Here is a 15,829-nt window from a genome sequence, read left to right as displayed (position 1 = left end):
GCTAATGAAGGTTGCTTAAAGCCAGGTCTGGAAAAAAATCGTCTTTATTCATTTCATTAAGAATATTCCTGGCAATAAATCACTCTTTTATTACAATAAATTCTGTTAAGCCATTAAATAGTCAATACCCGATTCCCTCTATAGCGTGCGCCTGCAGGGAATCACGGTAGTTGTATTCATCAAACCATGCGCGAGACTTTGCAACGCGCATCGTTGCTAAGTCTCGCGCATGGTTTGATGAATACAACTACTGTGATTCCCTGCAGGCGCACGCTATAGAGGGAATCGGGTATTTAAATCACTTTACTATTTTGTCACGTCACATCTCAATAGATTAATAACTATTAATAGTTTCAATTGTTTCCATTCACATTTTTTATAATTGTACAATCGTTATATTAATTTCCTAACTAGTAGGGAACGTACAGCCGTTCTTTGTATCGTGACGCAAAGCTCTACAAGACGCGTTGCGTGACACAGTGCCGTTGTGTTACGACCCAAGTAACGGCCTCGAAGGAGTCTTCAAATACGTAATGTATTTACAATTTCAAGCTTCTCTGATACAAAATATGGAAAAAGAATAACGGAAGGAGTACCTGAATACCTTCTATATTAAATTATTTAAAAGATAACATTGCCGTAAGTCGTCGGAAATAATCGCAGCGTTATCGCCAAAACTCTCGGTATTCCGAAGTTAAATTGACAAAACCCTCCCAGAAGATTTGCTACTAGTTCTTCAAATTGTAGAATTTACAGTACGATGAGTGGGGCAAACAAAAAATATTACATAAAGAGGAAACAATTAATATTGCAAATCTTTTCTTTGAAAATACCACTACTGTGAAACTGGTCTCTTGGCCATTCAATGACATTTTTTTTAGTTTGATCACAAACCGTAACCAAAACTATTTTGATTGGCCAATTGCTATACAAAATCTGTATTCCGCTTTCTACTAAAATGTAGAATTACACACCTAAATTGTCATGACATTATTGCGTTACAAATCACTGGGTAACGCAATGTTTGTCACGGAAGTTAACAAATTCCTACACTTGTCTTCAACTGGCTTAAAGATAATATGTCCTAACGGTCTGCTAAACGTAAAAAAATCCACAGACCTCGAAATAATGAATAACAATATTATATTTACTTATAAGCTAAGAGGTATCAGGTCAAGGAAGAACAAAATGACAAAACTCCTGGCACTTAAGATAGCAATAACAGCACATTCTGTCCGTATCGAGTCCGTAACATGCATAACGCACGAGGCAGTGATACATTTCATAGTTTACTCTTGGGGAAATAAATATCCAGTTAGCTTGACGTTATGTCTTTCCAGCTATCCGCGCCAAATTTTGTAGAGGTTTTGTTGGAAGTGGGCTGAAAAGTAGAGAGATAAGATTAGACAAGACAAAAGAAAAATAATAAAACGGACTCCATCAGGAAATCGAGTAATATAAATTTTACTGAGTTAAACAAAAATCGAGTACCAGAATAATTTAAATCCTATTGCATTGTTTTCTACCCTTTTAAAGCTAAAGATGTAAGTAACTGTCCATTATAACACCAAAAACAATTTCTTATCAGAGCCTGAGAAAATGAATTTCAAGGTTCACAAGAACTATGTAAACTATAGGTAAAATCTTGTGTAGCTATTTTGTAAAATCGTCTTTTAAGCGGTTCAGTGGAATTCACTAGAACTTTGATGTTGTTAGAAATAATTTCTTTTGATAAGATATTTGAAACAGTAACACAAAACTTTGCAACAAGATGGAAATAATTGTAATACATAATTTTGTCCAATTGATACTCGAAGTCCTGGAGGATTCTGTCTTAATTCTTCGGTTGTATAAAATTACCACAAAACGTGTTTCCTTGAACGAAGAAAAACATAGTGAATTCTGGCCAGGGGGGCCGTGAGGATAGGAGCGTTAATTCATTCTAGCAACCCTGAAACCTTCCGTTTGGTTTTGAGAACTAAAACTTATTCACAAATTAATTGTATTTGCGGTGTTGCCCATTCTACGAGCGGTAGTTGAATTTACGGCGTTGTTCAGATAACTTCCATACAACTGAACTAACTGCAAGGGGCAATCACTTCGCTTGAACAATGCGCAATCACGTGTAATCGCTTGAAAGTGCGGGAAAACAGGCAACTTGTACCAAGCGCGGTAGAAATGTAATCAGCAGTAAACGCGTGAAAAAATGTAACCAGCGCCAAGAGCGCGAAAGACGTGAGTCAAATTATGATTGGCTATAAGCCCCTTAGAACGAGGCTACCAAAACGAGCTACCTTTGGTTGAGACAACAACCACTTGGTTAGCGCGTTTTACACGCTTTTTATTCTCAACAAATTGCTAATGCATCAGTCAATTGAAACCCCGGCCCCCCGACCCCCGGGACTTAGCGGGGAATTTAACATTTACCAAGTGTTAAAAAACGGCTGATTACCCCGCCCCCGGGGCCAAGACGACTGTTAAAAGCCCCGCATAGCAGGGCCATCTGAACCAAATGAAGAAACCAACTCAAAAGCGGCCTTCAGGAAAAACCGGGCAAAATCTTGATTTCGATGCAGAAGTTGTCTATATATAGCTAGCTACAGAACAAACCTGATGTAGTTTGTTTCCGCCAAAAGCCCTTTCATTTTAAGAAAACTAAGAAAATCGGTTTTCGTGGTCAGAGTAACAAATGTGCAAAATTTCAAACTCGCAATCGCGCCAAGCTACAACTTATTATGAACACACTTGTAGGAAGACGTATAACATCGGGATGTGATGGCCCTACAGAATGTATTTTAGCTTTTGTCAACCATCTACAGCGCTGCATCTACTACAGCTGAAAGCCCAAGAAAGCTTCGTGCAACAGACTTTATTTACTTCATTGAGAATCGATTGAGAAGACGAAACTGCCTAAAAAAGCCTTCCTAGTCTCTATGGAAGTCACCAGCCTTTACACTAACACACCACAAAAAGTGGTTATTAAAACCAGGGACGGATCCAGAATTTTTCAAAGGCAGGGGGGGGGGGGGGGTGGATGTTAACAAATATTTTTCTTTACTAACTTGTCTAAGCCCCATTTTTGTATGGGGGATATCAGTCTTTTAGGCAGGATGTTTAAAGTGGGAGTCCAAATTATTCTGGGCCAAAGGCCCATAGGTCATAGGGCCGCAGTCTTCATGCCCCTAGGGGGGGTCAGGGGGTATGCTCCCCCAGAAAATTTTGAAAAACCTGAAGCCTCTTAGACGTGATTTCCGTGATTCTGAGCAACTCTAAACGTCTTTCAATTATTAAGCTATTTAACAGCTGTTTTTCCTTGATAATTTGACAAAACTATTCTTTCCTTCACTTACCTTGTTTACCATTGAATTTTTTGGGGACAGAAACTCTAGTTCTTACGAACAGTGATTGAAATTTGAAGATGAATTTACGAACTCACACGAAAGAACAGATATGCGTTGTTTTGTTCACCCACAAGCGTGGAAATTTTTAGCTCCTGGCAAAGTGGCCTGGGGACAACTTGGCGAGTCAATGCTTTGCTTATGAGACCGCTTCGTTCAATTTTGATCCATGCAAAGAAAACGGTGAGAAAACTCGCTAAAAAGATGCAAATGGAGAAGAAAATCATGCCAGCAAGGCTAAAACAACTCTTGAAGCTAAAAGGAATGTATTTTTTTTAAAAAATTATACACACATGTTTTGTTACATTTAAGCATAGAAGCTCGTAAATTGCCGCCCAAAACAAGCCGTCGAAATCCCCTATTTCTGAAAATGGACTGTCATTAACTTTGGACGGTGGCTAAGGGGGCGGATGTTAACAAAAATTTCAACTTAACTTTAGCTAAAAATATTAACACTTTTTTCACCATTCTCAGTGTCATTGTCCTTATTTTTTATTTTAATGTGTTTATTTTAACTTTTCTTTTGGATCAAGAGGGGTGGCTAGCTACCCAATCCACCCCCCGTCCCCTCCCCTGGATCCGCCCCTGAAAACTGTAGGCATACGAAGAATTTCATCAAGGAAACCCTCCCGTACCTACCAGGTTTTTAAGAGAAATACTTAGTCTGATCCTTAAAGAAAACTCGTTCCAATTCAAAGGAAAAGATTATCTTCAAACCCATCGAACGACCATGGGCACGAAAATGGCCGTAGCCTCTGCTAACGTCTTTATGGCCAAAATAGAAAATGAAAAACTAAGATAAAGTAGCAATAAACCCATCCTTTGGACTCGGGGAGTTTGGAAGCGATTTATTGACGACATCTTTTCAATGTGGGACACAAACAGAGACAAAATACTTTCTAAAGGCAAACAGCTTTTACCCTACGATAGAATTCACGGCTGAAATATCAGAAACAGAAACCAACTTGCTTGAAGACGATAGCGCACAAAAGCAACAGATTCCACAAGGTATCCTTGGCGTGCGAACACATTACAAATCTACAGAGCCGTTTCAATACACGAATTTCTATTCATCCATCATTTTATTCACCCATCACGCGTCAAGAAAGGCTTTTATATCAAGCCTTATAAGACTTCTTTGAACAAATTCCTCACAATGTACATTTGAGGAAAACATTAGTCCTTCATGTTAAATCCCAGCTGTCGTCCCCGCTTCAGGTGATCGCTTGCTGTTAAATCACCGCTCCACGGCCCCGGTCTATTGACAATTTGTTAAATCCACCGCCCACCGGGGCCAACACGCCGTTAAAAGTGCGTTAAATCCCGGCTTTGGACGCGTTAAATCCCCGCTAAGTCCCGGGGGTCGGGGGGCCGGGGTTTCAATTGACTGATGCATAAGCTCCACAAAGCAAACACCAAAGCGCATTGAAAACTTAACTACTTGGTTACGTACCTTTTCTGTTTATTCGCTGGAGCCTTGAGAAGTTCTTTGTATTGATCACAGCGGATGAAACGACGATAGCTGTCTGATTTCATCAGCTGAAATATATGGTCCTAGAGATGAACAAAAATCGATGTTAATACAGGATTTGCAGCTAACAAAAAGAAACAATTTATAACCAAAATAAGCTGAAATGTAAACACAAAGTTTGTTATTCATAGTGAAACGATTCGTTGTGCTGCATTTCCTAGAGAGCGTGTTTACAATCCAGCTATATTGGAATTTATCCAATCACAGTCTAGCTATTTTGAGTTTGGCCAATCAAAATGTACTTCTGCTGTCCGCGTTGCCCAGTGGCGGGAAAGCCCTGTCAACATTTCATTACCGACCAATCACAGTCAAGCTATTTCGAAATTTAACCAATCAACTTTTTCTGCGACGCTTGTTGCGAAGTGGTGCGAAGGTTCCCAGTCTTCACGCCCATTTTACTTTGTAAAAATGATGAAAGAGTTCATCTTTTAATTACATTCATGTGTTCATTCTCACCTGAGCAGCGTCAAACATGTACCGTCCAGGATTTTTAATGTTTAACTCTACGTCTTCCTTTGTCTTACAATCCACGTTAATTGGAGACGTTGCACTTTCAGATAAATATTCACTGAGAAAAAAAAAATGATGAGAGAAAATTTAACTCTTAAAGTTGCCAGTTAAGATTTAATCACTACTTAGTTAAAACAGAGGAGACACGAGATCAACATAATCACCCTGAAAATCTATGCTCTGAAACGTGAGAGTAACAAAATTTTGCAACCAAAGAAAATGGTAGCCAGCAGACACAGTCGCATTTTTGCCTGAGAAACAACTGGCGAAAAATCTGTCTACGCTCGCAGCGTACAAAACCGGAGGTTTTTTCACCTGTTTAGCATGGGTTATGTCGAAACCACCACATAATTACAGTCAGCAAAAGTAATAACTAAATAAATTAGTCTTCGCTTAGCTGAACCTGCAATTGATTCAAACTTCCGTGCGACCTGCTGCAGCCAATCATGGTAATTAAATTGCCTTTTTAGCCAGTCAGGTGTTAGATGTTGCCCTCAGTTACATATTTTCCCGCCCTTACCATGGGGTACATGTATTCCCGCAACTTCCACTGGGTACGTGTTTTCTCACGTTACCACTGGTGACATGTTAAAACAGTTCAGCGTTGAATAAAAAAAAGAGTTGGAACTTACTTAAATATTTCCTGAGCTTTACTCGGTACGTGTCGGATTGGTGTCGCTTTGAGTTGTTCACAAGCTAACCAAAATCTATAAAAAGTAATAATAAAACATTTAACCAATTTTTATTCTCTTAATTAAGTCACAAGATTACCTGCGGTAGGCATAACGTAAAATACCAGTAATTAGCCCTTGGATTTCACAAATGTTGTAAGGGTTTGGGCTTTTAACCCTTAATATGCTGAAATTATTCCTAAAAACGCGTTTTTTATAACCGTTAATCGATTTTCTTGGCTCTACGGTCCAAAAGTTCTCTAAATTCGCTAAAAATGCACTTTCTGACAATGCAGGAAGATTTTGATGAAATTTCCATGGAAAAATGTACAATATTTTACTTTGGCGCATGCGCATAAGCCAAAATTTGGACTTGTTTTTTTTTTTTGCTGAACCTTTCCGATTTTTTTCCTTGCTCCTTTCCTTTTCGTTTTTCTCTGCTTTCTTATTCTCTCTATCTTTTACTCTGTGCACTTCTTCTACTGGCCTGAAAAGTTTTGATCTGAATCAATGGAAAACCCTGGAAAGGAGATCATGATCAAGTACGGGTATTTTGGCCTGTTTTAGCACCAATTTTACACCAAAAACTGATCGTGTTTTTTTCGATTAGCTCTGTCGGAATGCAGTCCTGTGGAAAGATCTATCCTAGCTCTATAAGATGCAAATCACAAAAATCTGCTGACGTGTAAATTGGTGACGTCATAAGTGGCAGAATGGCCATTCCTCCAAATCCCGGAATAATCCGCGCTTAGCATGTTAAGGGTTAACAGGGGACCTTGTATCGGGAGGGCTCGTTTGGACATGAGCTGAAAGGAAGTGACTTTAAACGGACTGTGTCACGGATTTTAGCTAAATTTAGGCATGGGTAATGACCATCAAATTCCTCTTAAAACAGTAAAGGAACATTTCAAAAACACACTAAATACAAAAGAACGTACGGATGGCCAAAAGTAATGAAGATTGAAACGGATTGCGATATGACTTTTTGAAATATTGTTGGGTTGAACAGCTTCCAGTTTAATCTCGTTTGCTTGTAACTTCAAATTTTAACGCCCGGGAGGCAAATTTGGTTTTAATGAAGCTATGGTTTTGTCATTTAGATTAATAGAAGTAATTCCTTTGCAAACATTAGGATTCATAGCGAGTATTTGGAAGGCAAAGCTGAATAACAAAAAACCTTCACTCGGCCGTGACACAGTCCCTCTAAGACTCTGATGAAGAATATATTGTGAGAAAGCCACTCTAATTTAACGTTTTGCCTATTTCTATTTGAAGTGCAGTGCTGTGTGAGGAAGTATAGGGAGGGCCTATATCCAGAGAGGCTAAAACAGAAATACTCTTTTCGTTATCAGACAGATGGGCCTATAAACGTGGGGCTTATAAGTGGACGTGCTTATAACCGGCATTTTACGGTATGCAAGCATTTCAGCAGATATTATTGTTCAGGATACAAGTGCAGTTCTTACCCTAGATTTTCAGCGCTAATTTCTTTCTCTAAAAACCGTGTGAAGTGTCTTCTTCCTAAAGGATCAGCAAGAAGCTCGGATAAAGAAAATCCCCATTGTTTAACACGCCTTGGAGGTACGTAATGTCTGCAACAAAAACAGGAAATTCATTATCACCAGATAAAACTGAAGTGAGGAACAAGTATTTTTAAGGTCAAAACTTTCATCAACGTGGGTGCAATTTAATTTCAGTCAAGGTGAATATTGCAAATTAACGCAAGTGCCCACAAACCTGGAAACATGCGTTTACTTCAGTCAAAAACTGTTTTATTACGACTTTTCATTAGCTTTTTTTGTAAAATTTTAGAAATCCTTGGTTAAGGTGGCTCGACCCAGTATTTTTCTAGCGATACCTGCCAACTTCAAACCCCTCATACCTGAAAAGCTAACGGTCAATGACACATCCATTGTATCACATGGATTACACATAGACTGAACTTCAATATGATATAAATTTTTTGGAGATCGGAATGAATATCACGTGACTGTGACGTCACACAAGTTTTAGCTCAGAACCGAATTTTAGCCCGTAAACGCATTTTCTCCCGAGATCCTTCGCGCAACGTATACCTTGGGCGTTTGCCTTCAGCTCTGCGAAGTTTCATAAAAATCTACAAGAGGAATTTTCAAATAATTTGAAAGCTTCACTAGGGACAAGATAAAATTCCTCAATATCCCTGGGAAAAGATCCTAAATTTCTATGTTATATGTAGTAGCACTATTTCTCGATGATATTACAATAACTTACAAACTCTTATCTTGTTCCCATAGTGTCACATCATCTGTAATCCAAGGATTTGAAGGATCAGGGGCCCAGATGAATGCATCATATTCCGCATACTGGTCACACCTTTGAATAACACTGCAGAGAGAAAAGCAGGAAATTAAATTTACATTAGCAAAAAATGTACATGTATCAACCTTGAATTCAGTAAGGTGCATAACAGAGTTCCATTCTTCTTACTCTCCAATCAAAGAATAACAGCACTGTTAAGTATGCCTAGCTCACTTATGGTTAGTCTACTGGACTCCATTTCTACAGGTTTTGGTACAAGCCCTGCCTGGGATTGTTGTGTTGTGTTCTTGAGCGAAGACACTTTACTTTTGCAGTGCTGCTCTTCACCCAGGTGTATAAATGCATAGTGAAACACTATCTGGGTAGCCTGAAAAAGTGTTGGTCGGTAAACTGCGACAGAATACCATCTCTTTCCCTGGTAGTGATCTTATTGACTGGGTCATGCTTACCTGGTCTTAAGTGTCACAGTGCCTCCCTCCACCCAGGAGTATATGTTGTGGTTTAACTTTACCCTTGTAACAATTTGGTATTCCCCTTATTTTTCTGGTGTATAGTAATATATAATAATGAATATAAAACAATGGAAGATACCAAATTGTACCGAGGGTAAAACTGAACTACAACATAATTACACACGCCTGGTACTTTAATCAGTGAGTTTTTCAAGGGAGCATGACAGTATGCCACTGGGAAGTAGTCTGGGTCAATCTGCAATGGAGTTGGTCTGTTGAACCACTTGGCTCTGCAAAGGCTTTAATTTTTGATTGTTGATGGGTACTCAGAACATTATTCCCATTGTATCATAAGGATGTCTGCAACTTGTCAATTAAGGAGCAAGCTAAAATATTGATGAAAATTTGTCACACACTTTTCAGAAGCCTGTGAAGTCTTCATTCGTCTTCTGTGAAGTTGCTCTCTTAATTCTTTCACCTAGAATGAACACAAACTGTACATGAACACTAACTGTACATTTAAACGCAAGAATTCTTCTTTTTAGCTAGCACACATCTCTTACAGTTCTAGTAACACACACGTGTCAAAAAGTTATTATTTTTTTCATCCTCAACCGAAGATGACTGACATGTCTGGCAAAACAACTCCCTCTGTTGTCTATTCTTGGGGTGCCAAGAAGTGCGAAACCTAAAAAAACATGCTTAAATACAATTTTACCAAATGCACTACACTACTATTGCCTAGTGCACTGAACTCCAGGGTATGCAATTAAGTCTCACAAGGGTCACCACGGCCAGTGCCTCTTTATTCATTTAAGTCACATTTCCTGATAAAACTGTGTCAAATTTCTAAGTCAAGTTATTGCTAGGATAATGTAAGAGTAGCTTGCTTGTGCTTAGTATTAGGAGGGACATTTGAGGCATTAGCAATTCCTAAAAACATTTACCTCTTGTTTTACACCATCCAATGCAGACATGGATGACAATGATAATGGAGAATCATCTTGCAAAAAGTTAATCTGTAAAAGGGAGGTAGTATTCATACCTGTAAGATTATCACTGCTTTGCAAAAACCAATCACAGGCAAATCAAAGCATGTGCCAACTTCTTAATGGTCTATTGACTTAGCCAATCTAAAGCCATCTCACCAATCAGATTATGAAAACTACTAAAATATAATATTTATTATCCTAACTCTAACACAATAAATTATGCATAAAGGAGTGAGACACATGAACACAACCTTTTTTGCATAGCTTACCTTCCTCCTTGTACTAGGTGATGTCTCCACTGCTTTGCAGGCCTTTTTGATATCTATTTCTGTTACAGACACACAACCTGGCTAAAGAAAACACAACAATGTTTAGACAGCATGAAAACAAGTCAGTTTAAGTGTACATTTAAATGGCTGCCTTGTAGTTCAACAATACTTGTAAACTGAAATAATCCTAGACAACCATGTTGCATTATTCACAATTTGAACCTTCATGACAATGATCACCCCTTGATCAGCAAAAGTAAATTTCTCATGACCTGAGTCTTTTTTTGGGTCAGAAAATTTAACTACACAATTTAAGATTGTCCCACTTCACTACCCCACTAAAAAGGCAAATATTCAGGGTCACACTCTTTCTCTCTCTTTAAAAAAGTTCTTCTCTGTCCAATCCAATATGGCATCCAGTAGCTTTCTTATCTTAGGGCCTGTTTACATGATTCCGGAATGACTTTCATTCCGGAACGAAACTCGTTCCGGAATGAAGTTCGTTCTGCATTTACATGACAGAGTCGACCGGTTCAACCAAAGGCATTTTCACGTGCGTGGTTTTCGCGCGAGATCAAAACAAGGTGGCGCATGTTTCGCGCAAACATGTTTTTGTGCCCATTAATGGCCGTATCTGCAATTTTAACGAGTAATTTGACCATAGAGCTGCTTCTTTGGGCTAAACAGTAAATGCTTTTACGTTTTTCGCTCTGAATTCAAACTGTGGAGTCCGTATGCGGTTTCGCGAGTTGCGGTTTCATCTCGGAACGAAATTGGTTCTGTGTTTACATGATACCAGAATGAAATGTCATTCCAGAACGAAACTTTCATTCCGGAATGAAAACCGGAATGAACTCATTCCGGAATGACTTGACTTTCGTCTCGGTATCATGTAAACAGATACAGACAAATGTATGGGGATGGAATGAACTCGTTCCGGAATGAAAGTCATTCCGGAATCATGTAAACAGGCCCTTACTTTCTCATGGGTTATCACCCCTTGCCCCACCCCTTAAAGGAACTGTGTCACGGCTAAGTTAATTTTATGTTATTAAATTTTGCCAAACATCCGCTATGAAACTAAATGTTTGCAAAGAAATTAATTCTGTGATTCTAAATGACAAAACCATAGCTTCATTGCAGCCAAATGTGTTTCCCGGCGTTATAATTTAAAGTTACAAGCAAACAAGATTAACTTTGAAAACTGTTCCGCCGGACCATTTTTCAAAAACCCATATCGCAATCCGTTTCAATCTTCGTCACTTTTGGCCATCCGTACCTTCTTTTGCATTTGGTGTGTTATTTAAATATTCCTTCACTGTTTTAAGAGGTTATTTTATATATTTAAACGAATTTGGTGGTCATTTCCTATGCCTAAGTTTGGCTAAAATTCGTGACACGGTCCCTTTAAGTGGCATCTGTGTCTAACACACAATGACTTGATCTGCGCGTAGCGCTAGCTAAGTTCATGATGCTGCAGTGCCTGCTGTATAGGTCTATATGAGGTGTATAGGTCTATTGAGTGACATTGGTGTATGGTATGTATATTGAACAGTTGTAAAATATCGATCCAAACTAATGATTTCTTACTGGCGGTCTGTGAACATTCCAAAATGCTCTCTCTTGACTGTCGAGTATTTGTCTTTCCATTTTGTCTCTCTTCTTATCAACCCTGTGAGATTTGACACTGAAGTCAACATACAAATTCTTCTTACTGGTCTCTATACATTTGTTATAGTACTAGTTGGGAGAATTTGACAATGAATATGTATTGACCCTCTTAATTGAGCCCTCATGTCACCATACAAATTCTTACTGGTCTCCATACATGTACTATAGACCCAGATGGGAGAATTTGATTAACAAACAATGTTATACAGACAATTTCACATTGGTGTTCAATTTTCAACCAGCAATCTTAAAACTGTGAGACCATGCTGAGATTATCTGGTTTTGAACCATACCCTAGTTGCGTGATTAATAAAGTTAACTTGGTCCAAGGGAGTGAAAATCAAACAAAAGGAACGACAAGTATTCTAAACAGTTTAACAATGTGACAGGGCCAGGTTCCACTAGTTGAGATAAACAATGCAAATCAAAATTCTACTATGATTCCCAGGTGAAAAGAAAAGGGATTTTCCAGGTTGCCCTTTGGGCAAATTGAAGCAATTGTATGCTAGCTCAAAGGCCTTCCTCAATGGCTTTCACCTGCCAACTGAAAAGTCCAAAAACATTACTTGCCCATCGGACAAGTGATGAACAAAATCTAGCGGCCCAACAGAAAAATCTACTTGGCCTAGGCTCTCAGACAGAAGTTTCTTTGCACTCTGAGAATATTTGCCATTTTCTTTGGTATTTCAAATAATTTGAAATACCAAATCAAACATTGTGTCTCAAAAACAGCCAGAAATTGAATATACAGTGTACTGTATTTTTTTCAGTCAAACCCCCCTGACAATTATTTCAAAGTTGGCCTGGTGGACCTGGCATTTATTTGAAGCAATTAGTGATACCAAGTTATTTTTAGTGACACTAAAGTGATACCAAGAGTTGCATTGTACAGTGTTTCTATGACTCTAAGAGACTTCGTAATAAAACCACTTGTGCAGGAAAAGTTGCACAGCTGTGGAAACACTACCACATGGCTTGTGTTTTCACAACAAACACGAACACTGTATTACTCTTTAACTGTATAGAAACCTGTAAATGTTTTCTATTTTGTTAATTCTGAAGCTGTCATCACTCACTTTGCTTGTGCTTCAGCTTGCATAAATATAAATTCCCATTTCCGTGACAATGTTCTTTGTAGTTTGGCTAGATTTTCCTACAAAGACAAACATCAAACCATCGTCACCACAGAGTAAAAAGCAGGCAAGATACAAACATGAAAAATGTGCTTTGTCTTTATTGCTTTGCAGTGGTCCAGACAATCTGCAAGCCAGGGTGCTATGTGAGCCATTATGGTTATCCTAAATAACACATTGGTTAGCCTAATTTTAGCTAAACCAGATGCTCCTGTATTTAAATAAATTAATAAATAAAATAAATATAAATAAATAGATAACACTCTGGTTAGGTAGCTTGTGGTAAGCCTTTTATTGGGATTTGGGATTTCTGGCTCGCATGGCTCACGTGGCTCGCAATGTGTCCCGACTCGCATTGCAGCATTCTCCCATAGACTTGACGATTTTATCAGATGAAATTGCATATCTATGAATTTCATTGGCTGCACCATTGTTATTAAATTAATTTTTTGAATCTCTAGCACATTTGCACGATGTCGTCATTTGACTGCATTTTGCTTTTTCTTTATTATTTAAATTTTGAATTCATAGTGGGGCTTAAAAAACAATGGCTCTATTTAGAATGATAGTGAAGGATTCTGGTAGTTGTACTCAAATGATGCCACCATGCAAATCGCCTACTGTAATTTTATAGACTGGAGATTTCATGATGTGAAGGTGATTAGGCTGCAAGCTGAAGCAACTGCCACTGCATTGAAATCATGAGTGAATAATCTAACTGTAAATAGTAGCAGGGTGAGACAAAAATAATTTACGTGATAGACATGTGCAAGAAAGGTTTCTACAGAGCTGGAAATTACTGTCCATCATCGGACATTGTCCGATCAAATATGCCAAAATGTCTGGCCAATTTTGTAATATGTTCGGACACGATGTCCGAGAACTTACGTGACTGTTTCGTGGAAAATTTAACGTGTTTGATTTGAAATGCGAATTAATGTCCGACCAATTTTCTAATATGTCCGTTCAAAATAAAAGTTTGGAAGGACACATGTCCTTTTAAGTAAGAAAAATTATTTCCAGCACTGTTTCTATAAAAACAGTTAGGCTAACTCTCATTTTGTACTTAATGTACTAACTTTTGTACTTACTCTCATTTTGTACATCAACTTAATATTTACATAAAAAAATTTAACTTCAAGAGAACTCACTGCTTCATAGTCATCTAACTCTAATCTGGACTTATTTTGCATTGTTCTTTTACACAAATAAACAGCTGAAAAAAGAAGACAAATTAAATTAGAATTCCTGAATTGCAACATGGAAGGGCAGGGCATCAGGGATAAGATTTTAAATCTTGCAAGTTTTGTTGAGTTCTCGGACAAGGCACTTGACTCTTACAGTGCCTCTGTGACTACAGCCATCTCATGTAAAAATATGGGACTGGCAAAATTAATTGTTAAGTACAGTGCGAACCTGACAGTGGAATGAATTATGCTGGATTGACATCAATTAAAGAGGGGAAAAATTGTGGCCGGGAGTGAGTGTCTCCTTGGAAGGGACTTTGATGTAGGATTTAACAGTAAAATAGCGTCAGAATCAAAACATAAAGAGGCAATAATTTACACAGGGTTACATCCAAACAAAACTTGTACTTTACAGTGAAACCTCTTTAATACAGGGACCGCGCAGGAATAATTTGAGTGGGGGGGCTTTAACTCGAACGCAGAAGCGTGAGCCAACTGGGGGGGGGGGGAGCTTGCTCTCCTGGGAAAATTTAAATTTCTCTTAGATACAGGAAAATGTATTTGAAATTAAAAATTAAAACGTTCAGCGCTTAAATTTTTTTGGTAAAATTATTGATTAAAACGACAAAACGTTGCGATAAAGAGACGTTGCTCCACAAAACGTTCGATATAACTACTCAATGACCCTTTAAACCTTACATCAAGACACGACCCTTTCTCACCATGTTGGTGTACCGGCAACTGAGATGTTACCAGAATGAATGAAAACAGAAAAGACAATTTCACTTTCATTGTTACAAAATGAATTACGAAACTGACCCATGATGAAACAGGCCTTTTTCGTGAGAAGTCCACTCGCCTTTAAAAAGCCAGATTTTAATAAAGGGCATGATCCTGTAGTAGCCAAACATTTTTCGACTATAACTGAAAACCTTTTAGACAATTGTTCGTCTTTACTTATTTTTTATGTATCTAAGTTGAAGGCGAGTCTATTTTGGCAATAGTAACTGCTGTTACTTTCCTCCTTTACTAAATCTAAACTAAACTAAATCAATAATATGGCGTCCAGAAACAAAATATTTTCAGTAAGTTTTCGTTTGTTTTTTAATTCATTATATATTTTTTTTCATGTTACTGTAAAAATTTGGGGGGGCTAAAGCCCCCGTAGCCCCTCCCTCTCCGCGGTCCCTGTAATACACTGACACCAAAGGGAAAGGAGAGAGCTTCCATTTTATGGATGTGCCCGTATTACAAGTGTAGATTTTGGTTTCTTTCAGACCAAGTGAACTGTCAGGGCTCGACACTAACTTTTTACGCGACTTTCCATGTTGGAAAGTAGACTTCAAATTTTACTTTCCATCTCAAAATTTTACTTTCCAAAATGGATGACAGTTCAAAAGTTGCTAACCATGTTTAATTAATATTAAAAAAATCTTACTATGTGCCTCGGCATTGTTTTAGTCGTTAAAAGTTGGACGTCTCATCCTCGTTCCACTATCCCACCAAAACTGCACTCCAGGTTGAGGGTTAAACTCAGCAACACTAGTCCCTTCAATACGAATCCTCATGAGACAGTCTAATACTTCAACTGACAAGCATGATTTCCAGTCTGACTTTATTTTCCCCATTACTGAAAAACCTCGCTCACAAAATGCTGTTGACAGCGGTAGAATCAGTGTAATTTCAACCAACATAAGGACATTGGGAAATCTGT

At 38.3% G+C, this 15,829-nt stretch overlaps 1 protein-coding gene across 4 annotated transcripts in view; it reads right to left on the bottom strand.

The window, feature by feature from the left end:
- Positions 1-318: 318 nt before the first annotated feature.
- LOC144630361 (regulator of G-protein signaling 7-like) overlaps positions 319-15,829 on the bottom strand; it is a 74,659-nt gene continuing 59,148 nt past the window's right edge. For 3 of the 4 annotated variants that reach the window (XM_078488722.1, XM_078488724.1, XM_078488721.1), the window contains 12 exons: positions 14,080-14,144; positions 12,872-12,948; positions 11,715-11,796; positions 10,125-10,205; positions 9,811-9,882; positions 9,280-9,341; positions 8,364-8,477; positions 7,577-7,702; positions 6,072-6,146; positions 5,386-5,497; positions 4,852-4,952; positions 319-1,381 (listed from right to left, as the gene is read on the bottom strand). In XM_078488722.1, the coding sequence (XP_078344848.1) occupies positions 1,327-1,381; positions 4,852-4,952; positions 5,386-5,497; positions 6,072-6,146; positions 7,577-7,702; positions 8,364-8,477; positions 9,280-9,341; positions 9,811-9,882; positions 10,125-10,205; positions 11,715-11,796; positions 12,872-12,948; positions 14,080-14,144 (1,022 nt within the window). In that variant the 3' untranslated portion in view covers positions 319-1,326. Of the gene's footprint in view, positions 1,382-4,851; positions 4,953-5,385; positions 5,498-6,071; positions 6,147-7,576; positions 7,703-8,363; positions 8,478-9,279; positions 9,342-9,810; positions 9,883-10,121; positions 10,206-11,714; positions 11,797-12,871; positions 12,949-14,079; positions 14,145-15,829 lie in introns of all 4 variants that reach the window. The other variant, XM_078488723.1, reaches the window with a different exon arrangement.

This window comes from Oculina patagonica, chromosome 11 (genome assembly GCF_052425735.1).
Source record: "Oculina patagonica isolate OP01 chromosome 11, crgOcupat, whole genome shotgun sequence".
In the NCBI taxonomy this organism is placed as follows: domain Eukaryota; kingdom Metazoa; phylum Cnidaria; class Anthozoa; order Scleractinia; family Oculinidae; genus Oculina; species Oculina patagonica.
The sequence above is the reverse complement of the archived record's forward strand: the minus strand, read 5'-3'. Positions and strand labels throughout refer to the sequence as shown.